Source organism: Ips typographus, linkage group LG2 (genome assembly GCF_016097725.1).
Source record: "Ips typographus isolate SLU linkage group LG2, UJ_Ityp_2.0, whole genome shotgun sequence".
Taxonomy (NCBI): domain Eukaryota; kingdom Metazoa; phylum Arthropoda; class Insecta; order Coleoptera; family Curculionidae; genus Ips; species Ips typographus.
The window spans coordinates 922,640-946,148 of NC_138423.1; the positions used below are offsets into that span (position 1 = coordinate 922,640).

General features: G+C 33.4%; 1 protein-coding gene across 2 annotated transcripts in view; it reads left to right on the plus strand.

Moving 5' to 3' along the window:
- Window positions 1–23,294, plus strand: part of LOC145724532 (uncharacterized) — a 44,499-nt gene extending 21,205 nt beyond the window's left edge. Inside the window, exons 23-37 of one of the 2 annotated variants that reach the window (XM_081972870.1) lie at window positions 110–255; window positions 1,256–1,498; window positions 1,554–1,862; window positions 5,979–6,162; window positions 6,219–6,362; window positions 9,913–10,115; window positions 10,175–10,290; window positions 10,351–10,563; window positions 13,885–14,111; window positions 14,171–14,345; window positions 14,399–14,594; window positions 18,026–18,164; window positions 18,218–18,521; window positions 22,772–22,941; window positions 23,000–23,294. In XM_081972870.1, coding sequence (XP_081828996.1) covers window positions 110–255; window positions 1,256–1,498; window positions 1,554–1,862; window positions 5,979–6,162; window positions 6,219–6,362; window positions 9,913–10,115; window positions 10,175–10,290; window positions 10,351–10,563; window positions 13,885–14,111; window positions 14,171–14,345; window positions 14,399–14,594; window positions 18,026–18,164; window positions 18,218–18,521; window positions 22,772–22,941; window positions 23,000–23,269 — 3,039 coding nt within the window. In that variant the 3' untranslated portion in view covers window positions 23,270–23,294. Of the gene's footprint in view, window positions 1–109; window positions 256–1,255; window positions 1,499–1,553; window positions 1,863–5,978; window positions 6,163–6,218; window positions 6,363–9,912; window positions 10,116–10,174; window positions 10,291–10,350; window positions 10,582–13,884; window positions 14,112–14,170; window positions 14,346–14,398; window positions 14,595–18,025; window positions 18,165–18,217; window positions 18,522–22,771; window positions 22,942–22,999 lie in introns of both variants that reach the window. The other variant, XM_081972869.1, reaches the window with a different exon arrangement.
- Window positions 23,295–23,509: the final 215 nt, after the last annotated feature.

The following is a 23,509-nucleotide window of genomic DNA, read 5'->3' on the forward strand; positions in this document are numbered from 1 at the left end:
GTCAAATTTTCCTGGTAAAGTAAAATATTTACTTTACCGATAATTTACCCATCGCTAGTAAACGCTATTCTGCTACAACGTTTATGTTTATTTTCAAACTGTATTTTAGCCTCATGTTGTCAATTATCCAGATCCTGACATTGCGATGCTTCAAAGAGATTCGGAAACCTGGTTCGTACTGGCAACTGGCAAATCTTTGGGCGATTTACAAGAACTGGAAATCTGGTTTGACGGTGTTGGTCAAAGTACAAAGTGGTAACTAATTTTTCAATTATAACAAATTAAGAAGGTTTAAGTTAACAGCCCAACTAAAGGAAATACAGATAACTAAATCAGATTGGTTCAGCTGGAAGCCGATGATAAATAGAGTCCCGATCAAGTTAGGAAGATCAACTAGAAGACAATGACATAGATGAGACAAGAACAAGATGAGAGATGATGAACATGGCAGGAAATCTCTCTATTGAAGACGGCTTACTGAAAAGATCATGGAAGAGCCGATGGAAAAGACTTTTGGAAGCAGCTGGTACTTTCTAGAGGAAAGACCTAACCTAACCTAACATTTTGGACAAAATTCGTCAACGTTTCTCCTGGGTGAACGTTCCTCAGTCGGATGGTATGATCGAGAGGTTCAATAAGACCATAGGGCGACATCTCTCAAAAATTGTCAACAACAGAAAGATTGGGATCAGCATATTCTGCTCTTCTTGGTGGCGTAATAATAAAATCATACTTACACTTGTTAAACAATGATGAGAGCAGCTTTCTGGAGGGTTTGCCACTCGCGATTATTATAGTTTTGAAAATGGTTTGCAGAATTCGGGTTGACTACATTTCGTGGCACGAGACGGAGTCTTCTGACTGTCCTCTACCGTCTGCCTTATTAACGAATGTCGAGCCTTATTTATACCAAATCGGTTCAGTGACAAAATCTATTATTATTCGTGCATAACTACGTGCATTCTGCTCTCAACCTTACCTCGTGCATTATATTATTTTACCATCCTCGAAATCTGAGGAGACTTACCCCTTGGTTCAGTCCTTACTGGATGAAGTGGATTGGAACCATCAACAGTTTCGCGAGTACTTGATTCGGAAAGGATTCGATGTTGTTTTACAGAAGGTTACGATTTGAGAACGCTGTTTACCGATATAAAAAAAGCCCTACTCTCTAAACATGGCATATGCCGACTAATGGATTAACATTGATTTCAATTAATTTATACTTACTTCATCCACTCGTACTATTTTTCAGGTACTGTACCAGAGTTGAAGTGTACGACATCAGACAAAGTATGTCTTGGACCTTTGAAGTGAACAGATGGTTTGAAGTACTGCACGAGGGACAAAATAAATATGTTCTCCCACCTAGCAAACCAACGGAAAATGCACCTCTACCTAGCAAGTCTAAGTTTGCCACACTTCAAAAAGTCAAGGAAGCTCTTAGCAGTTTATTCGGTATCAAGCTACAAAACCAGGTTCATTTATGGAATTTATCGTAAGACCTCACTACGTATTTGTAATAGTTGTTTTTGATCTGATATTACTTGTAGCCGCTCAGATCCATTATTAAGCCGGACCAGTCGAGCAGTTTTCATAAATTCAATCGTAACCTCAATGTATTTAACGATCATGCTGCTGTATTCCTTACCCACATTTGATGAATCAGATATGATAGATCCTAACCAGTTTGGATTTCGCTTGAAACTCGCTTGGACCCCCGTCGTTGGAAATCTAGTGGCAGTACTTCTGCACTTTCCTTGGATTTTTCTAATTAAAATTAGCGCCGTAAAAAATAAAAGTGTTAAAACTGGGAAGAAGCCACAAAAAGAATATAACATCCTGTTGATACACATCAGTTGGTAAGTAGTAATTTTTGGTTGGTTTTCTGTATCTCAATCCACATCTTCGCGCTTTGTTTCCTGTACATTCAAATCAAATAAGCTTTGGCAGTTGCTCTATGGTATTAAAAAATGTAATAATATAATGGAAGGAAGGGCTCCAGGAACGTATTCCTCAGGCTGCTTGAAGAAGAGTATATCGCATTCCTGACTGGGTGCGTATTCTCGATAGTAGAGAATAGAGTTATCAATGGAAAGACCTGTAGAATGTGACAGGAACCCGCCATTGTCAGCTTTTTCTGTCACATTCTATCAATACTTCTCTTGAGAATTCCGTTCGCTGCTTTCACAATACTGGAAACATTCCAAAAGAACGGCTTTTCTCTGAATTTATGGTACGAGAAAAAGCCAATGCGTGTTGTGACTAAAGAACAATTAGTCTTATGAGTCACATGTTAAAGCTGTTGTTCAAAATTCTTATTAATCGAACAATCTATAGGATCTGGGAGGAAACAGTCTCACATACACAATTTGGATTTATGAAGGGCATGGATACAAGAGATGCAACAAGTATTCCTGTCAGTTCCTGTCGTTGCAGGGATATGAACTGTGCTATTTTTGCCTGTTTTAATACGGGGATGGATGATATCGATCTAAGGATCATCCGAAACCTTTGCTGAAATCAATCAGAACAAACCAACACAGTAAACATTGTTAGAGGAGTCTCAGCAAGGCTGTATCTTGTCGCCACTCATATTGAATCTCTTGAGAATAGCGACAGGAATTTAGCTGAATGGAAGAATGAACAACATCCGGTACGCAGATGATATTATGGTTTTCCCTGACAACATGAACGAGATGCAAGAACTAATGAACGAAATCATAGACGTCAAATAAAAAAGTTCATTCAAAAATTGAAAAAATGTAATTTTTGTAAAAAGTGCAATTTTGGCAATTTTTAATTTTGCTCCAGGAGGGTTCCAATGCACAGAAAAGGGCATATGTCAGCATTAAATTCGAAATGCGAGTGTTCCGGAGAATCTTTGCAATTCCGTGGGCAGATCGTACAAACAACGCTGAGATACTAAATCTAGTGGGAAGAGAAAGAGGACTGCTGCATTTAGTGAAGCGAAGGAAAGCAGCCTACCTGGGCCATATATTTAGGAATTCCAAGTACCAATTTCTGAAGCTGATTATAAAAGGAAAAACTGAAGGAAGAAGCGGAATCGGGAGAAAGAAATACTCACTTTTCAAAGCCGCACAAGACCGAATTCAAAAACATCAGAATTGTCGCCATGAATAAGGCACCTTAAAAAGAAGAAGAAGATTAACATGACTAAAACCAAACTCATGGTAATTACTAGAGAAACTAGTGGAATATACGGCTTAACGATCAACAGTTTACCTATCTGGGAAGCCTGATCATAATTGAGACCACTCTCAGGATATCTTTTCTATGGGATGGACTCGAGGACATTAACCGAAGCAAAACAAAGAAAACTGCAAGCCTTAAGACAGAGTGACCAAGTGATGGACAGAACTTGGAAGTAATGAACACCATCAAAGGAAGAAAGCTTGAGTACCTCGGACATATAATGAGAAACCAATGCAAATTTCACCTTTCAAAGTCCGTTATTCTCGGTAAAGTTTATGATAGAAAACCAACAGGAAGAAGAAGAATATCATGGCTTAAAAACTTCAGAACATGATTGAGCAGTAGTGAACAAAGTCATCAAAACAAGACTGATGATGATTTCTGCATCTTCTTTTTCACCTCCACCCACATTTCCTCTTGCTGGACGTGGTGCTGTTGAACCGCAGCTTGTAGTGTGCGATATGAGTTGCTTTCGCTTACTTCTCTAGAGATTCCTGAATTTCTGATAGAATGCGTTTCTCCAACTGTGATAGGGAATATCAGCTGGGTGGTTTAAGTTTAACTCTGACATTTGCTCTAATTTTAGCGGTTTAATCAGATCAACATTTCAAGTCTTTGGCCGCTTATCAAGGAAAAAGAGAAATATTTTTGTAAACAAAAAAACTGTAAGGTTTGTAGGGATTGGTAGTTTGTCTTATTTTTTTTTGTAATTTTTCCTCTGTGTTCCTTGAGGATAAGAAGATGTTCTGAAGAGAAGTAGAGTTTAGTTTCATTTGGTAAGGGTACAGGTTTTTTAGTTGTCTGGGTCAATAGCTAAGACGAAAGCCAAACCCTGGCTGCAGTTTCCTGGATGGAATTAAGGGAAAAATGTCTGGATCTGGAGCTGTTGTCCTCACTGCTTGAACTAAGGGATTTTCCCACGTTTGCCTTCTTAACTTTCCTTCTCATTCTACAGGGTGGTCCAGTTTTAAATGTCAATAATTCACCAATCCATAGCCAATTAAAAAATAAGTTGACATTTATTATGCCATTTTCCTGAAAAGTGCTTCCTAAGGAAAATACAGTCCTTCAAATTTCTGTTTAAAAAATCGTTTTTTTGTCATAACTGTCAGACCGTTGGAGCAATATTGATCAAATTTGAAACAAGCACTTTATTACACGTTATTACGGACAAAGACCCAAAACTAACCCAACCCAACTTAAAAATTGTCTTGGAAACGGAAAATTCACTTAAGAAGTTTAAAAAATATTATTGTAGCCAGTTTTCATAGTTTCCAGACAAACTGAAAGACTTTAGTTTTGAAAATTGACTCAGAAAAGATAAAAATTAATTTCAGAAGCTTAAAAATTGCGTTTGTAACCAGTTTTCATGCAAATCGGGAGACTTTAATATTAAAAATTGACTTGTAGACATAAAAAACTACTTTTTTTAGATTTTTTTACTACAAATCTATACATTTAAACCTTAAAAATTTACTTGAACACCAAAAAGTGACTTTGAATTAATGAAATGTGACATCATAAGCTTAAAATTTGCATTTGAAGTAAGTTTTCATAATTTGAAGACAAATTTCAATATTTTAGTCTTGAAAATAGTCTTAGATGCAAGACATTAACATTATTTCATGAAAATTGTCTTGAAAACTAACTTTTCGTGCTTTTTACTTTGCTTTTCATTAGTGCTTTAAAACTACTTTCAGCTTGGAAAATCGAGTTTCAAGACTATCTTCACCAAGTTATTGACATAGCAAACTTAAAAAACAATTTTTACATTCTTCATAGACTTAAAATGGCATTCCAAGCTTTGTCACTATTAAATCGACTTCTAGACACCTCAGTGTTAAAAATTCGGGTATTTCTTAATAAACTAGACGGTTTTTAGTGTTTTAAGGCTGTTTTCAGTGCCTCAAATCGAGTTTCAAGACTATCTTTACAAAGTTTTTGACTTATCAGGCCTAAAAGCCAGTTTGTCCACTGACCATAATATTGAAAATGTTATTTCAAGCTTCTTCACTATTAAATTGACTTTACACTCATAGGTGCAATAAATTGTAGCACCTCTAAGAAATTCAGACTGTTTTTAGTGCTTTTTAAGACTGAATAATCGAGTTTAAGACTATTTCCAAAAGTCAAGTTTCTTCAGTAATAAAAGTAAAAAATGTTGGTACCGAATGAAAATGAAAAAAAAAAATGAAAATGAAAATGAAATGAAAATTTAATTTACTTCTAGACTTGTTGTCCAGTCCAGAAAATTGAGTTGTACACCAATTAAAGTCTTGAAAATATACTTTTGGACTCTCTTTAGTCCTAGTAAAGTCAATTCTAGCATTAAAAGTCAACTTTTATATTATTTTTAGTAGTAAAAAATGAGTTTCATGCACAATACAATCTTTGTCTTGATTTTCGGACTTTTTTTAGTTCTTGAATGCCAGTTTCAGACACTCAACCAGGATGGCAGTCTGAGAAAGCGAATCATAAGACCATTCCTAGTAGTAAAAAGCAAGTTTTTAGACTATTCAGTACAAATTTGGACTTTCACAAGTCTTGAATGTTCAGTTTTAAACTATAAAACGATTTTTTAAATGGAAATTTGGAGGACTGTATCTTCCTTAGGAAACGTTTTTCAGAAAAATGACATAATGCAAGTCAACTTATTTTTTGATTAGCTATCAAATGGTGAATTATTGACACTTAAAACTGGACCACCCTGTATATTAGTTTTTATTAAAAAATTTTTTAAAACAAAATTTGTCTTGTTTCAGGATTTTTGTCATAACTTGTTCAATGCTCTGTTTGACATCCCTAGTAATATGTGGATTTTGGATACCCTTGGATACCAGCCTTTTGTGGCTGGTATCCATTATTGAAGGACTGATTTTGAATGTTTTTGTTGTGGAAAATGTATTTAGGCTGTTTTACGGATGGATTTTAAATATGCCTGCTAGGGTGGGTTGCATTTATAATTTTTTACCATCAGATTATGGCGTTTGTTCTTTAATCAGGTACATTCTCTGGCATCTACCGCACAAAAAATATTGAAATATGTGGAGTTGCAAAGAATTTTCATTTACAAGCGATTTGGCGCCTTGGGTTTGAGACCATTCCTAAGACATCTCTATTTTAACTTGGATCCAATAACTGAAAAAGTAAGTTTGAAAATGGTTGGTCACTTGTTGTATAAATAACTATTGCACTATGACTGGTGTAATAAATGACAAAATCAGAAAAGAAAACTTTTAGCTGGATATGTCGTCCAGCTCAAGAAAACCAGAGCAGAGATGTCAATTATGTCTGCTCAATCATGGAGGAAGTGAACTTGTTTCTCTCTTGATTTTATATTCATGACAGATTATTACCCAAAATCACTTCCTTCATAATATGAGCATTCTTTACCATATATGAAATTTCCCTTAAAATTACGAATGGTATAAAAGGGTGCAAATGGCAGCTGACAAGTAGGAGAGCCTTATAGTTAGGATTAGGTTAGGTTAAGTTAGGTTTGCTAATTTAATACAGGAATAACCTGTCATTTGTTGTAAAAGTTATTTAGAAGACAAAGATGAGTGATTGAAAAATTTCCGTAACTCTAGCCATTTCCGAGATACTCGACTTTTCTTACTTTTTTTGTAAATTGCAGCAAAATTTAGAAAATTCTGTATGTCGGACATTTTTGGGGTTTCAGTGACTGTAAAACGCTCAAAATAATTGTTTTTAACTGCTCTTTTACTTCGTTCTAACCATAACACGATTGATCAATTACAGGGTGTTCGGAAAACAAATAGTTAAAATTGAAAATAACCCTCTGTCAGTTGTGACTGCGTTTACCCGGTACTAAGTGGGTGTAAACCTAGTCTACTGCATGCTGTCTAAGGTTATTCTGAACCTTTTTGGTTTCCTGCTAAACATCTGTAACTGTAACCGTTTCCGAGATTTTAAGTTTTTATTTTTTGGAAATTGCAATGAATTTTTGAAAATGCCGTATTTTTAAGGTTCTAGCGACTGTAAAAAACTCAAAACGTCCGTTTTGAAGTACTCTTTCACCTCGTGTTAACCGTAACACGATTGAAAATATACACGGTGTTCAAAAAATAAAATCAAAATCAGTTAAATTTGCAGCTAACGCTCTGTCAGTTGTGACTGCGTTTACCCGGTACTAAGTGGATGTAAACCTAATCTACTGCGTGAAAAAAGTTATTCTGAACCCATTCGGTTCCCTTCAAAATTTCTGTAACCGTTTCCGAGATAATCGACTTTAAACTTTTATTTTTTTGGAAATTGCATTGAAATTTTGAAAATTTCATATTTCCGCCATAAATTCCGTATTTTTAGGGTTTTAGCGACTGTAAAAAAATCAAAACGTTTGTTTTGAAGTCCTCTTTCACCTCGTGTTAACCGTAACACGATTGAAAATATACACGGTGTTCAAAAAATAAAATCAAAATCTAACGCTCTGTCAGTTGTGACTGCGTTTACCCGGTACTAAGTGGGTGTAAACCTAATCTACTGCGTGAAAAAAGTTACTCTGAACCCCTTTGATTCCTTTCAAAATTTCTGTAACTCTAACCGTTTCCGAGATAATCGACTTTAAACTTTTATTTTTTTGGAAATTGCATTGAAATTTTGAAAATTTCATATTTCCGCCATTTTTAGGTTTCTAGTGACTGCAAAAAACTCAAAACGTTTGTTTTGAAGTACTTATTCACCTCGTGTTAACCGTAACACGATTGAAAATATACACGGTGTTCAAAACGCTCTGTCAGTTGTGACTGCGTTTACCCAATACTAAGTGGGTGTAAACTACTGCGTGAAAAAAGTTATTCTGAACCCCTTTGGTTCCTTTCAAAATTTCTGTAACTCTAACCGTTTCCGAGATAATCGACTTTAAACTTTAATTTTTTTGGAAATTGCATTGAAATTTTGAAAATTTCATATTTCCGCCATTTTTAGGGTTCTAGTGACTGCAAAAAACTCAAAACGTCCGTTTTGAAGTACTCTTTCACCTCGTGTTAACCGTAACACGATTGAAAATATACACGGTGTTCAAAAAATAAAATCAAAATCAGTTAAATTTGCAGTTAACGCTCTGTCAGTTGTGACTGCGTTTACCCGGTACTAAGTGGGTGTAAACCTAATCTACTGCGTGAAAAAAGTTATTCTGAACCCCTTTGGTTCCTTTCAAAATTTCTGTAACTCTAACCGTTTCCGAGATAATCGAATTTAAACTTTTATTTTTTTGGAAATTGCATTGAAATTTTGAAAATTTCATATTTCCGCCATTTTTGGGGTTCTAGTGACTGCAAAAAACTCAAAACGTGTGTTTTGAAGTACTCTTTCACCTCGTGTTAACCGTAACACGATTAAAAATATACACGGTGTTCAAAAAATAAATACAAAATCAGTTAAATTTGCAGCTAACGCTCTGTCAGTTGTGACTGCGTTTACTCGGTACTAAGTGGGTGTAAACCTAATCTACTGCGTGAAAAAAGTTATTCTGAACCCTTTTGGTTCCCTTCAAAATTTCTGTAACTCTAACCGTTTCCGAGATAATCGACTTTAAACTTTTATTTTTTTGGAAATTGCATTGAAATTTTGAAAATTTCATATTTCCGCCATTTTTGGGGTTCTAGTGACTGCAAAAAACTCAAAACGTGTGTTTTGAAGTACTCTTTCACCTCGTGTTAACCGTAACACGATTGAAAATATACACAGTGTTCAAAAAATAAATACAAAATCAGTTAAATTTGCAGCTAACGCTCTGTCAGTTGTGACTGCGTTTACTCGGTACTAAGTGGGTGTAAACCTAATCTACTGCGTGAAAAAAGTTATTCTGAACCCATTTGGTTCCCTTCAAAATTTCTGTAACTCTAACCGTTTCCGAGATAATCGACTTTAAACTTTAATTTTTTTGGAAATTGCATTGAAATTTTGAAAATTTCATATTTCCGCAATTTTTAGGGTTCTAGTGACTGCAAAAAACTCAAAATATTCGTTTTGAAGTACTCTTTCACTTCGTGCTAACCGCAACACGATTGAAAATATACAGAGTGTTCAAGAAATAAAATAGTATAACAGTTTTGAATTTGACTGACTTTGAAAAACACCAAGAGAAGTGACCACATTTATACCGTTTTAAGTCAATATAAACCTAGTCTATTCGGCGGGGAAAGTAATTTTTGATTATTGGTTGCTCTTACCATTTTCGAGATATTCCACTTTGTTTTTGCTAACCGCATCCAAATTGAACATATACAAGGTGTTCAAATAATAATAAGAAATACACTTAATTTGAAATTAACGCTCTGCCAGTTCAAAGTTCAAAATTTCTGTAACTCTAACCGTTTACTAGATACTGGATTTTTTTCACTATTTTTTTGGAAATTGCTTTAAAATGTTGAAAATTATGTATCTGCGTCATTTTTTGGGTTTCAGCAACTTTGTCAGAGTGCAGAAAGTTATTCTGAACCTTTTTTTTTTTGCAAAATTTCCGTTACTTTAACCGTTTTCAAAATATTCAAAGATGTTTTCATTTTATTTTTAAATTGCAACTCTAAAATTTGTCTTGCTGATTTTAGAAGAAAAGCAGCTTTCAGCTTGCTGCTTTTTCTTGACCAATCACAAACTACGAACCATACTGTAATTTATGGAAATACTGCACATGTGGACTTAGCATTAAACTTGTGTAATTATAACTTTTAGGAACGTCAAAAATGGGAAGAAACCAAACTGAATATTAAAGAAATTCTCGAAGATCTGGCTATGATAACAGTTTACGTGACCCTTTTATATTTGGTGCTGGCCTTTGACAGGGAAACTCAAGCTGTCTTTAATCGCAACGAAATTGAAAGTTTAGTCACTGGGAAATCGATGGGCAAAGAAATGGACGTGCAGTACTTATCTGAGTAACTACCGCACCTTTAATCCAACCATTCAACCTTTTAATGGAACATATAATTTACAGTATAGAAAATTATATTACTGATTCCCTTCTGCCCTCAGTCCAGGCAAATCACTGGTATGGACGGTTTGTTCAGAATAACCCCGGGATGACCAAAGATTTTTCCAACAAATATTTAGGTAAATTTCCGAGAAACAATAATTTCATGAAGACCAAAAATTGATTTATGTTTATTACAGGAGTAATAAGGTTAAGACAACACCGAACTAAAGAAATTCCTTGTAAACTGCCTGAGATAATGAAACATTTAGATCGAACATGTAGGCCAGATTACGATGAGGTGCAGGAAATGAGAAATTTCTCCAGAGGTTGGTTATCTCCAACCGAATTTTCCAATATTACCATGGAGAGGATGGGACATGTGTGGAAATATACTGATAGCAATGTTGCTGGTACTTTACAGTACATTGGTAAACCATGTTGTGTATATTCGAACAAAAAAAAAAAGGAATACAAGTAGTCAGAAAAAGTTCTACTAAAGTGTTTAATAGCTCAATGTTTTTTACATCATAAAGTGATATGGGCAGGTTGTATAACCAATTTTTCTAAATATTAATTCTTAAATTTTGTATAACCATTGTTTATTTTAATTTTATGCAAGGGAAAATTGGATTTTTAAATTAATAAAGTAAAAGGAAAAACAAATAAATCCATAATAGTGTATTTTCAAATATTTACTTTAAATGTTGATAATTAATATGACGACTTATTTGTAATTTTTCTAATTTTCATAACTAAATACTATATACCAAAAAATCTTGTTTACAGTCTTAAAAACATTAAAACACTGTTTCCAGACCCTCTCAATAAGAAAACAGCGACATATTAAATAACATGGGTTTGATGGCAAACAGCGCTGTTTCTTGACATTTTCTTATGAATGTCGCAATAATAATAACAGTTTTTTTTACAGAAATAGTAACCGAGATATCCTAAAAAATTATATTAATGAATACCGCATAACTAACACCGAAGAAAAATAGGTAAAATAGCGAATCAACCGGAGATATCAACAGTCAATTAGACGCGAAACTTTTGATTATCTATACGTTAAGCTGGTTTTGTGGTACGTAGTATAATCAATATCAATCAAGCAGATAAGCTTTTTTAATTCTTTTGTTGATTAAAAAAAGCTAAAATAATTGTCCAAAAAGAAATTTGCCGTTTAAAATTTAAAAAACACTGAAGTGGGTTTTAAAGCAGTTTTCTAATTTTATAAAGCGACATGACAATTTTTGGCTTTGAAGTTGAAATTTACCTCAACTTCCCTCTCTTTTTCAGGTTATTGGATAGGAAATTTAATGAGGATTCCAAAAATGTGCTTAAAACTGTCATTTTCTTACTCCAAGTGGATTCTACAGACGATTTGGTCCCTGACTGTACTTTCAAACTGTGTTTCTGGCAGTTCAAGCTTTGACAACGCTTTTCTTCCTGACTGTAACAGATTTTGTAATATTTTTTAATATCATTGAATAGGAAATTTAACGAGGATTTCAAAAATGTGCTTGTAACAGTCATTTTCTTATTCCAAGTGGATTTTACAGGCAATTTGATTCCTGATTGTTCTTTCAAACGGTGTTTCTGGCAGTTCAAATTTAGACACCGCTTTTCTCCCTGACTGTACTTAGTTTTATACGGTTTTTTTAAGTTATTGAATAGGAAATTTAATGAGGATGTCAAAAATGTGCTTAAAACTGTATTTTTTTTACTCCAAGTGGATTTTACCAGCGATTTTGTCCTTGACTCTCTTTTGAAACTGTGTTTCTGGCAGTTCAAACTTTGACACCGCATTTCTCCCTGACTGTACTAAATTTTATACGGTTTTTTTAAGTTATTGATTAGGAAATTTAATGAGGATTCCAAAAATATGCTTAAAACAATAATTTTCTTACTCCAAATGGATTTTACAGGCGATTTGGTCCCTGATTGTACTTTCAAACTGTGTTTCTGGCAGTTCAAGCTTTGACACCGTTTTTCTACCTGACTGTAACAGATTTTGTAGTATTTTTTAATATTATTGAGTAGGAAATTTAATGAGGATTTCAAAAATGTGCTTGTAACAGTCATTTTCTTATTCCAAGTGGATTTTACAGGCAATTATTCTTTCAAACGGTGTTTTTGGCAGTTTAAATTTAGACACTGCTTTTCTCCCTGACTGTACTAAATTTTATACGGTTTTTTAAAGTTATTGAATAGGAAATTTAATGAGGATTCCAAAAATATGCTTAAAACGATAATTTTATTACTGCAAATGGATTTTACAGACGATTTGGTCCCTGATTGTACTTTCAAACTGTGTTTCTGGCAGTTCAAGCTTTGACACCGTTTTTCTACCTGACTAACAGATTTTGTAGTATTTTTTAATATTATTGAGTAGGAAATTTAATGGGGATTCCAAAAATGTACTTAAAACTGTCATTTTTTACTCCAACTGGATTTTACTAGCGATTTTGTCCTTGACTGTCGTTGGAAACTGTGTTTCTGGCAGTTTAAAGTTTGACACCGCTTTTTTCTCTGACTGTACTAAATTTTATACGGTTTTTTTCAAGTTATTGAATAGGAAATTAAATGGGGATTCCAAAAATGTGCTTAAAACTGTCATTTTCTCACTCCAAGTAGATTTTACCAGCGATTTTGTCCTTGACTGTCGTTTGAAACGGTGTTTGTGGCAGTTCAAACTTTGACACTGCTTTTATCCATGACTGTACTAAATTTTAACGGTTTTTTTAAATTATCGAATAGGTAATTTAATGAGGATTCCAAAAATATGCTTAAAATAGTCATTTTCTTACTACGTGGGTTTTACCAGGAATTTTGTCCTTGACTGTCGTTTGAAACTGTGTTTCTGGCAGTTCAAATTTTGACATCATTTTTCTTCCTGATTGTACTAAATTTTATACGGTTTTTTCAAGCTATCGAATAGGAAATTTAATGAGAATTCCAAAAATGTGCTTAAAACAGTCATTTTCTTATTCCAAGTGGATTTTATAGGCAATTTTATCCCTAAGTGTCTTTTCAAACAGTGTTTTAGACAGTTCAAACTTTGACACCGGTTTTCTACCTGACTGTATCAAATTTTATAGGGTTTTTTCAGGTTAGTGATTAGAGAATTTGATGAAGATTTTAAAAATGTGCTTAAAACTGTCATTTTCTTACTCTAAGTGGGCTAAATTATCCTCTAAAACCAAATATGTCTAGAATCTACAAGAGTTTTTATTTAACACAGTTTTCGAACCGAGACGTGATTCTGAGATTTATTCCAGTTATTTTAACAATTATCACGTGACACAATTGTCACTAACGACAAAATGTCAAACTATGCCCAAAAGTTTCCCAAAAAAAATTAATAAACTTTTCTAAACCCTGAAAATTTCTCTTGTAGTTATTTTGATATCAAACGTGTTTCTCAGATTTAGGACAGTTGTCAGGTGACCGCCTAGCTAAATTAAATTCTAAAACCACGTGATATCTGTCACGAATGTTTTTAAACTTAAGAAACAAATGATGAAAAAAGTATGGTTTATACAGGAAATTGACATTATTTTTCAAATAAAATTTTTTGCAATCATTCAAATAAAAAAAACTCTTGTATAATAATATAAAATGAATTTTGTTTTCCTTGTATGTAAATTGTTTATTTTTTGACCGATTATTCTAGCGCCATTAAATATTTTCACTCGGCAACACTGGATTGACGTTGAATTTGGTTTTAGGTGAATATGGGATATACCCTGGTGGTGGTTATATAGCCCCTTTAGGGCGGACTTTAAAAAACTCCCTAGCTAACATGAAGTACTTGAAAAAACACAAATGGTTAGACCATAAAACCCGAGCAGTGTTCCTGGAGTTTCTAATTTACAATCCGAATGTAAATTTGTTCAATGGGGTTTCCATCATTTTTGAAATCAACTCTGCAGGTCATATTTTCAGGGAATTAAAGGTGCTTTTCTGATGACAATATGATGAATCTAAATATTTCTAATCGGGTTTCTAACGCAGATACAAAGCAGAAAACTGCTGATGGTCGACCACGACGGAATTTTTACCAAAAACGCAATTTCAGCTTCTTTTGCTTTAGTCCTGACAGGTTTGTTTATTAGGATAATTGTCAAGTTGATACGGAAGAAAAAAGCTTATTTCTATGATCCGTGGGCTATTTTTGATATGCTGATCAGTAAGTTTTGTTCTGTGTATATGTGACAGTTGTGTAATAATTTTTCTTTTCAGTTATTTTAACAATATCATCAATTTACCTGTACTACGTTCGGTTATCGTATATTTACGCTTATGTCACAGCTGTATCTAAGGCCAAAAACAATCAATTTGTTAATTATTTCCATCTTTTTGCCGCCGATACCACTTTGTCGATGTTATCGTCCATTCTGGTTTTTGTAGCCACTTTACGGCTTTGGAAGTTACTGAGGTAAGTGTTACTCAACTTCCTTAGTCGTAAATAGAGTCCAGATTTAAATGCTCCTGAACTAGTCTAAAAAAATGTATAAACATTCCAAAACACTATAGAAGCTCTAAAATGCCTTAAAAGCAGTGCGGAAACTTCAATGCTTTTTAAACTCTCCAAACACCGAATGCTTCTCAAGTAGTCTAAAAAGGTTTTAAAACAGTACAAAAACTCTAAAATGCTTCTCAAGCACTCGAAGGTCTTTTAAAACAATATGGAAGCTTCCAATAGCTTTTAGAACACTATAAAGGCTTCCAACTGATCTTCAACTAGTCTAGAAGCTCAGAAAAAATTTCAAGGCAGTCTAAAAGCTTCCGTATGCTTCTAAAGTAGTTTAAAATCTTTCACAAGTTTCTAGAACAGTCCATAAGTTTTTAAATGCTTGAAAAGCAGTACAAAACCTTCAATACTTTTTAAACTCTCCAGAAATCTTTCAAATTCTCTTAAATAAGTAGTCTAAAAAGATTTTAAAATACTGCAGAAACTTCAAAATGCTTCTAAAGCAGTCGGAAGCTTTTCAAAACAGTCTAGAAGCTTCCAAAAGCCTTTAGAACAGTCTAAAAAATTCCAAATGCTTTTCAACTAGTCTAGAAGCTCCCTAAAGATTTCAAAATTTTTTAAGGCTTCAAAAAAAATTCTAGAATTATCTAAGATTTTCCAAATGCCTCTAAAGCATTCCAGAACCTTCAATATGCTCTTTAAACAAGTGGGAAGTATTGTCATGATGATCACATTTTTATATTTTTATTTTTATTCACAAAATATATTTATCTACTTTTAGCATGATAATGAATCATTACATAGCTCATTTTCAGTTACGTAATGAGCGATTTTATCACACTAGTGCGGTAAAGCACCCAAAGAGTAGAATAAGACATTCATTATCGCGCTAGTGGCTGTAAAATGGAGTTAAAAATGACTAATTTCTGTGTAGGTCTTTGAATAAAATATTGTACATTACTAGTGTGGTATGGCAAATTAATGAACTCGTGTGATCAGTTTCAGTGACAATACTCGTGACTATAAAATTGCTCATACCACACTAGTAATGTAAATAATTATAAAAGCAGTCCAAAACCATTAATGATTTTTAAACTTTCCAGAAATCTTTCAAATGCTCCTAAAGTAGTAAAAAAAATTTCAAAATGCTACATAAACTTCAAAATGCTTCTAAAGCAATCGGAAGCCTTCCAAAAGCGTTTAGAACAGTCTAGAAGCTCTTAAAACATTTCAAGATGGTCTAATAGTTTCCGTATGCTTTTAGAGCAGTTTAAAAGTTTCTAGAACCGTCTACAAGGTCTCAAATGCTTCTAAAGCAGTCGGAAGCCTTTCAAAACAGTCTAGCTTTTAGAACACTCTAAAGGCTTCCAAATTTATCTTAAACTCTAAGTCTAGAAGCTCCCAAAAAATATCAAAACAGTCTAGAAGCTTTCAGAAAAATTCTAGAACAGTCTAAGAGTTTCCAAATGCTCAAAAAGGTGAAAAAAATTTAGAAAATGTTTAAAACAGTCTAAAATCAGTTAAAAACTCAAAACATTTCTAAAACTTGAACTGAAAAAAAGGAAAAAAAATTGCATTTCTGAAAGAGTTTTGAGCTTTTTTACAGATTTTTATGCTTTTTTGAGGAAAATTACGATTTTAGTGATTTTTAATCCGAACTCTAATCATAAAAATGGTAAAATACGAATCTTGTAGAGTTTTAAAGGATAATTTCAGTTTTTGTTAAAGCAAAGCAGTTTTAAATTTAAAATTGCCTTTTTATGGTCACTTGACTGTTTTTGACTAGTGTCACTTTGCCTTTACAATGTTGCCAGCTCAAAAATTACATTTTTATTCACGTGACGTGTATTTTACTGTTTCAGCTCTTCCAATTGTCTAAATTAGATTTGGAAAATTTTTACATGTTTATGGTCACGTGACTGTTTTTTAACTGTAGTGTCACGTTGCTTGTACAGTGTTGCTAACTCAAAAATTACCATTTTTTTGGTTGAGTGAGTTGTATTTTACGATTTTTGCCTTCATAACTGCTTAAATTTGATTTTGAACATTTTTGTAGTTCAGACTACTTTTTTATGGTCACGTGACTGTTGTTCATCAGTGTCACCTGGCCAATACAGTGCTGCCAGGTGAAAAATCTGCATTTCCAAAATCACGTGGCCTCTATTTTACCATTAAAACTTTGACCTCTATCTAAATTTTATTTAACACATTTTCACAACTTAAATTACCTTTTTCATGGTCACGTGACAAGTGCTACTTTGTCTTTACAATGTTGCCAGCTTAAAAAGTGTATTTTTATTCACGTGACGTGTATTTTACTGTTTCCGCTATTCCAACTGTCTAAATTAAATTTAGAGAATTTTTACATGTTTATGGTCACGTGACTGTTTTTTAACTCTAGTGTCACTTTGCTTGTACAGTGTTGCCAGCTCAAAAATTACCATTTTTTTGGTTGAGTGACTTGTATTTTACGATTTTTGCCTTCATAACTGCTTAAATTTGATTTTGAACATTTTTGTAATTCAGACTACTTTTTTACGGTCACGTGACTGTTGTTGATCAGTGTCACCTGGCCAATACAGTGCTGCCAGGTGAAAATCTGCATTTCCAAAATCACGTGGCCTCTATTTTACCATTAAAAATTTGACCTCTATCTAAATTTTATTTAACACATTTTCACAACTTAAATTACCTTTTTCATGGTCACGTGACTGTTTTTGACTAGTGTCACTTTGCCTTTACAATGTTGCCAGCTCAAAAATTACCATTTTTTGGTTAAGTGACTTGTATTTTACAATTTTTGCCTTCATAACTGCTTAAATTTGATTTTAAACATTTTTGTATCTTGGACTACCTTTTTATGGTCACCTGACTGTTGTTGATCAGTGTCACCTGACCAATACAGGGCTGCTAGGTGAAAAATCTGTATTTTCAAAATCACGTGGCCTGTATTTCATCAAAATCGGAGGCTTGACAGGGCCGGAATTGACAAAAATGTAGTTTAGTGAGTTATGAGCCCAAATTTCACTAAGTATCTCCTAAACTTGTCAAGGAAGAATCTTGATTTTTCAGCATAACAGCTTTTTTTTAAAAACATTTTTTCAGTAGAATTTCCATTAAATTACATGAAGATAGCTTGACAGGGCTGGAATTGACAAAAATGTAGTTTGGTGACTTATGAATTCAAATTTCACTCATACTCCAAATTTTGCTAATATTTACTTTTTCTCTATTAAAAAGAACTGTCCTAATATATAATAGTTCTAAATCAATACTTTGTAGCTGGTTGAAACAGCTTTTTAGAAATGCGCATGCTTGTTAGTAATATTACTCTCGGTTGGAACAAACCTATTATTCATTAGATCAGTAGACAAAGTTACCATATAATATTTCAGATTTATGATAATAGTAAAAGTTGCTGAGACAACCATCAAAGACGCCAGTATATCGTTGACACTTTGCCTATTTTATCAAATGCTGCTGATTGTTGCTTTTGCTCTCAGTGGAGTATTGCTATTTGGAGGATACTGTCACGTTGTATTGACTAAACTTGCTCGAACACAACTTTTTATCAAAACATCTTACAGAACTTCAAGAATTTCCGCACAAGTTTCGTCACTTTGCTCCTGCTCAGCATCAATCTTTGTGGAGATTTCGACTTGGAGGCACTAAACCAACATCCCTTGGGCGTAACATATTACTTAATTTACATGTTGGTGTCGTTTTTCTTTATGAACATCTACGTAGCTATTATCAGTCTTTACTACACTGATTCTAAAGACTTTTATGCGGATGAATCCAGTTCCGTACAGAAGTATATTGTGGAGAAATGGACGTATTATAAGTATTTGGTGTTTGCCAAGCTTAAGAGGTTACGAGGCGGAGGAGACGGTTTGTAGATGCAAATTATTAATTTGATTTTTTTCAGCAATAACGGTTTTTCTCCAAATTTATTTTTGATTGAAACTTTTGTGAACAGAAAAACCGTTATAATTTAGTATTAAAAAAGAGAACGCGCTTTACGTAAACATGACGTCACGAGGCACGTCGTGTCGCCAAGATTTTCTGCCATTTCACAGGTTTTTTGTTGCCTTGCAGGTAACCTCTATTTTATACTTGAGACATGTTTTGAGTATATTTCTTTATTAAAACAAATAGTCTACACTGTACAAAGTGTGCGCAAAATGAGTAAAGAAAAATTTGTGAAAAAGCTCAACTAATAATTTATTAGCGGTAAAATTATTCTAAATTACTGATGTTGGTCAGATTTTCGAAGTAAATCAATCATGTAAAGTCGTTTTACTGATTCCCAGATTTGATGGGAAACCCACCGGGAACTACCTCTGTCAATATTTCTAAAAACTCCAAAAAACAATTTTTTAAAAAATATTACGTTGAAATATTTGTTAAGTTGCTACCAACTTTACTATTTTAAATGGAACATCCTGTATATTATTATAATTTCAGATTTTCACAACAATTTAAAATATCTGTGTTCAACAGTTTTTGAGATATTGACGTTTGAAAAATGATATTTTTACATCTTCGAGTGTCATATGGCTCCTATAACCATAATAAGATACTGCAAAGTTTGAAGGTGTCAATTTTATTTTCCATACCTGTCAAAAAGGTAAAATGCTATTGGATGCTCAAAATGCAAGATAGGAACATGCAAACCGCTTTCCTCTATCATCCTTTGATTAAAGTTGACCTGACAGTTGAAATTGTAAAAATGTAATTTTTTATACGTCAATATCTCAAAAACCGTTGAATATAGATATAGGTTATGATAAATGGATCATACTTGAAATCGTTAGGAGAATCAAAAAGTATAAAAATATACAGGGTGATCTATTTAAAATAGTGAAGTTGGTACCACCTTTGGGTACTTATGATGTGAAAATATTTTAGATGTAAAGGTCCCAATGCACACACATACTAAACCATGAGATTTTCCAGTTTTCCAAAAATTGTCGGACGATTCTACAAGCGTCCTAAACCATAGAAAAAATTGTTTAAAATGGCCGGTGGCCTTTGCAGGTTTCCTAAATTTAAGAAAAATCGTATATAATGGCCCAAATCTTACAACAATCATTGAAAATGGCCAAAAACCTCTAAATACTATCAAATCATCCTAAAAATTGTCAGAAATCAATTGCTCTATACATAAGAAAAATGTTTATTGATCGCCAGAGACCTCTACGAGAGTCCTAAACTTTAGAAAATATGTTTTTTATGACCGGAAGCCTCTAAATATTATCAAAAACCTTCTAAAAATTATGAGAGGGCTCTACAAGTATCCTAAACCTTAAAGCAATCGTTTAAAATGGCCAGAGTCCCCTAAATACTATCGAACCATCCTAAAAATTGTCAGAAATCTCTTCAATTGCTATAAACATAAGAAAAAATGTTTTTAATGGCCAGAAGCCTCTAAATATTATCAAACAACTTAAAGCAATCATTTAAAATGGCTAGAGACATCTAAATACTATCCAACCATCCAAAAAATTGTCAAAAATCTCTTCAATTGCTCTAAACATAAGAAAAATTGTTAATGACCGCCAGAGGCCTCTTCGAGAGTCCTAAACCGTAGAAAAATTGTTTATAATGGCCAGAAACCTCTAAATATTATCAAAAAACTTTAAGCAATCGTTTAAAATGGCCAGAGACCTCTAAATACTATCAAACTATCCTAAAAATTGTCAGAAATCTCTTCAATTGCTCTAAACTTAAGAAAAATTGTTAATGACCGCCAGAGGCCTCTTCGAGAGACCTAAACCGTAGAAAAATTGTTTATAATGGCCAGAAGCCTCTAAATATTATCAAAAAACTTAAAGCAATCGTTTAAAATGGCCAGAGACCTCTAAATACTATCAAACTATCCTAAAAATGGTCAGAAATCTCTTCAATTGCTCTAAACATAAGAAAAATTGTTATTGATCGCCAGAGGCCTCTACGAGAGTCCTAAACCGTAGAAAAATTGTTTGAAATGGCCAAACCCTTTAAATAGTATCAAATCATCTTAAAAACTGTCAGAAATCTCTTCAATTGCTCTAAACATAAGAAAAATTGCTTTTAATGACCGGAAGCCTCTAAATATTATCAGAAAACTTAAAGCAATCGTTTAAAATGACCAGAGACCCCTAAATACTATCAAATCATCCTAAAAATTGTCAGAAATCTCTTCAATTGCTCTAAACATAAGAAAAATTGTTATTGATCGCCAGAGGCCTCTACGAGAGTCCTAAACCGTAGAAAAATTGTTTGAAATGGCCAAACCCTTTAAATAGTATCAAATCATCTTAAAAACTGTCAGAAATCTCTTCAATTGCTCTAAACATAAGAAAAATTGCTTTTAATGACCGGAAGCCTCTAAATATTATCAGAAAACTTAAAGCAATCGTTTAAAATGACCAGAGACCCCTAAATACTATCAAATCATCCTAAAAATTGTCAGAAATCTCTTCAATTGCTCTAAACATAAGAAAAATTGTTATTGATCGCCAGAGGCCTCTACGAGAGTCCTAAACCGTAGAAAAATTGTTTATAATGGCCAGAGATCTTTAAATAGTATCGAATCATCTTAAAAATTGTCAGAAATCTCTTCAATTGCTCTAAACATAAGAAAAAATGTTTATAATGGCCAGAAGCCTCTAAATATTATCAAAAAACTTAAAACAATCGTTTAAAATGGCCAGAGACCTCTAAATACCATCAAACTATCCTAAAAATTGTCAGAAATCTCTTCAATTGCTCTAAACATAAGAAAAATTGTTATTGATCGCCAGAGGCCTCTACGAGAGTCCTAAACCGTAGAAAAATTGTTTAAAATGGCCAGAGACCTTTAAATAGTATCGAATCATCTTAAAAATTGTCAGAAATCTCTTCAATTGCTCTAAACATAAGAAAAATTGTTAATGACCGCCAGAGGCCTCTACGAGAGTCCTAAACCGTAGAAAAATTGTTTATAATGGCCAGAAGCCTCTAAATATTATCAAAAAACTTAAAACAATCGTTTAAAATCGCCAGAGAGCTCTAAATACTATCAAACTATCCTAAAAATTGTCAGAAATATCTTCAATTACTCTAAACATAAGAAAAATTGTTATTGATCGCCAGAGGCCTCTTCGAGAGACCTAAACCGTAGAAAAATTGTTTATAATGGCCAGAAGCCTCTAAATATTATCAAAAAACTTAAAGCAATCGTTTAAAATGGCCAGAGACCTCTAAATACTATCAAACTATCCTAAAAATGGTCAGAAATCTCTTCAATTGCTCTAAACATAAGAAAAATTGTTATTGATCGCCAGAGGCCTCTACGAGAGTCCTAAACCGTAGAAAAATTGTTTGAAATGGCCAAACCGTTTAAATAGTATCAAATCATCTTAAAAACTGTCAGAAATCTCTTCAATTGCTCTAAACATAAGAAAAATTGCTTTTAATGACCGGAAGCCTCTAAATATTATCAGAAAACTTAAAGCAATCGTTTAAAATGACCAGAGACCCCTAAATACTATCAAACCATCCTAAAAATTGTCAGAAATCTCTTCAATTGCTCTGAACATAAGAAAAATCGTTATTGACCGCCAGATGCCTCTACGAGTCCTAAACTGTAGAAAAATTGTTTATAATGGCCAGAGATCTTTAAATAGTATCGAATCATCTTAAAAATTGTCAGAAATCTCTTCAATTGCTCTAAACATAAGAAAATTCGGGATTGATCGCCAAAGGCCTCTTCAAGAGACCTAAACCGTAGAAAAATTGTTTATAATGGCCAGAAGCCTCTAAATATTATCAAAAAACTTAAAACAATCGTTTAAAATGGCCAGAGACCTTTAAATACTATCAAACTATCCTAAAAAATGTCAGAAATCTCTTCAATTGCTCTAAACCTTACAACAATCGTTTATAATGGCCAGAGGCCTCTAAAACACACTTTGATTAATGTTTCCTGGTGGGGACACCATTTCCATTTTTACTTCAATAATAATTGAGAAACAAGCAAGAGAGAACTAATAAACGCACTAGAAGAGACAAAATTGCAAGCGCTGAACGTCAATTGAAACGTGCCTCGTGACGTCACACAACACTTAGACTGAAACTAGTCGTTTTGGCGCACTTGACGACTCTATTATTTGCAGATGAAGACGAGGAAGATGACTTGGTGATAAAACCTAAATCGGGAGAACGATACGAGGACTGTTTCACTCTTCCCAAAAACCGTTTGGATGCTATGGCATTGGTGACAATGTGTGTTTTGCGTAACCTGGACATGAAGAAAACTGATCCTACTGACCTTATATCCAAAACAGTAATCTGATTAACGGTTTCGTCGTTTTCCTAATCATTATACATTGGTTTTGTCACAGATTGCCTCTTTGTTTACCAAAGAATCATCCGATAAAGAGGTGTTCTTTACGTATGGAGATTCCAGTCACATCCAGTTCGTAGATGACAGAAAAATTTGTCAAATTGCCGATATTTGTGAAAGATTGGCTCGATTCTGTATCGATATAGGACCCAGGATGGCAAGGGAGCATCACGTGTCTTTGATTGATCGTCGGATCAATCGAATCAACATACTCATTGAAAATGCTAAAATGATTCAAAAAGTTATTGATAATATTGAAATTAAATAAAGAACAGTTCTAGTTACAGCCAAAATTACATTATATTTGTTTGTAAGTTAAACAAAAATGTTCAAAAAAGTGCTTTCCAAGAAAAGATTAATTTGAATGAAGGTCCAAATTTCTAATTTCTGTAAATTCTTGTAAATTGGAAGTATCAGCAGCCTCTAAATTTACCTTACATTGACACTTAGAACTGGACCACCCTGTATAGCTGGTACTCTGCATAAAAAAGTACAATTTTAATATTAA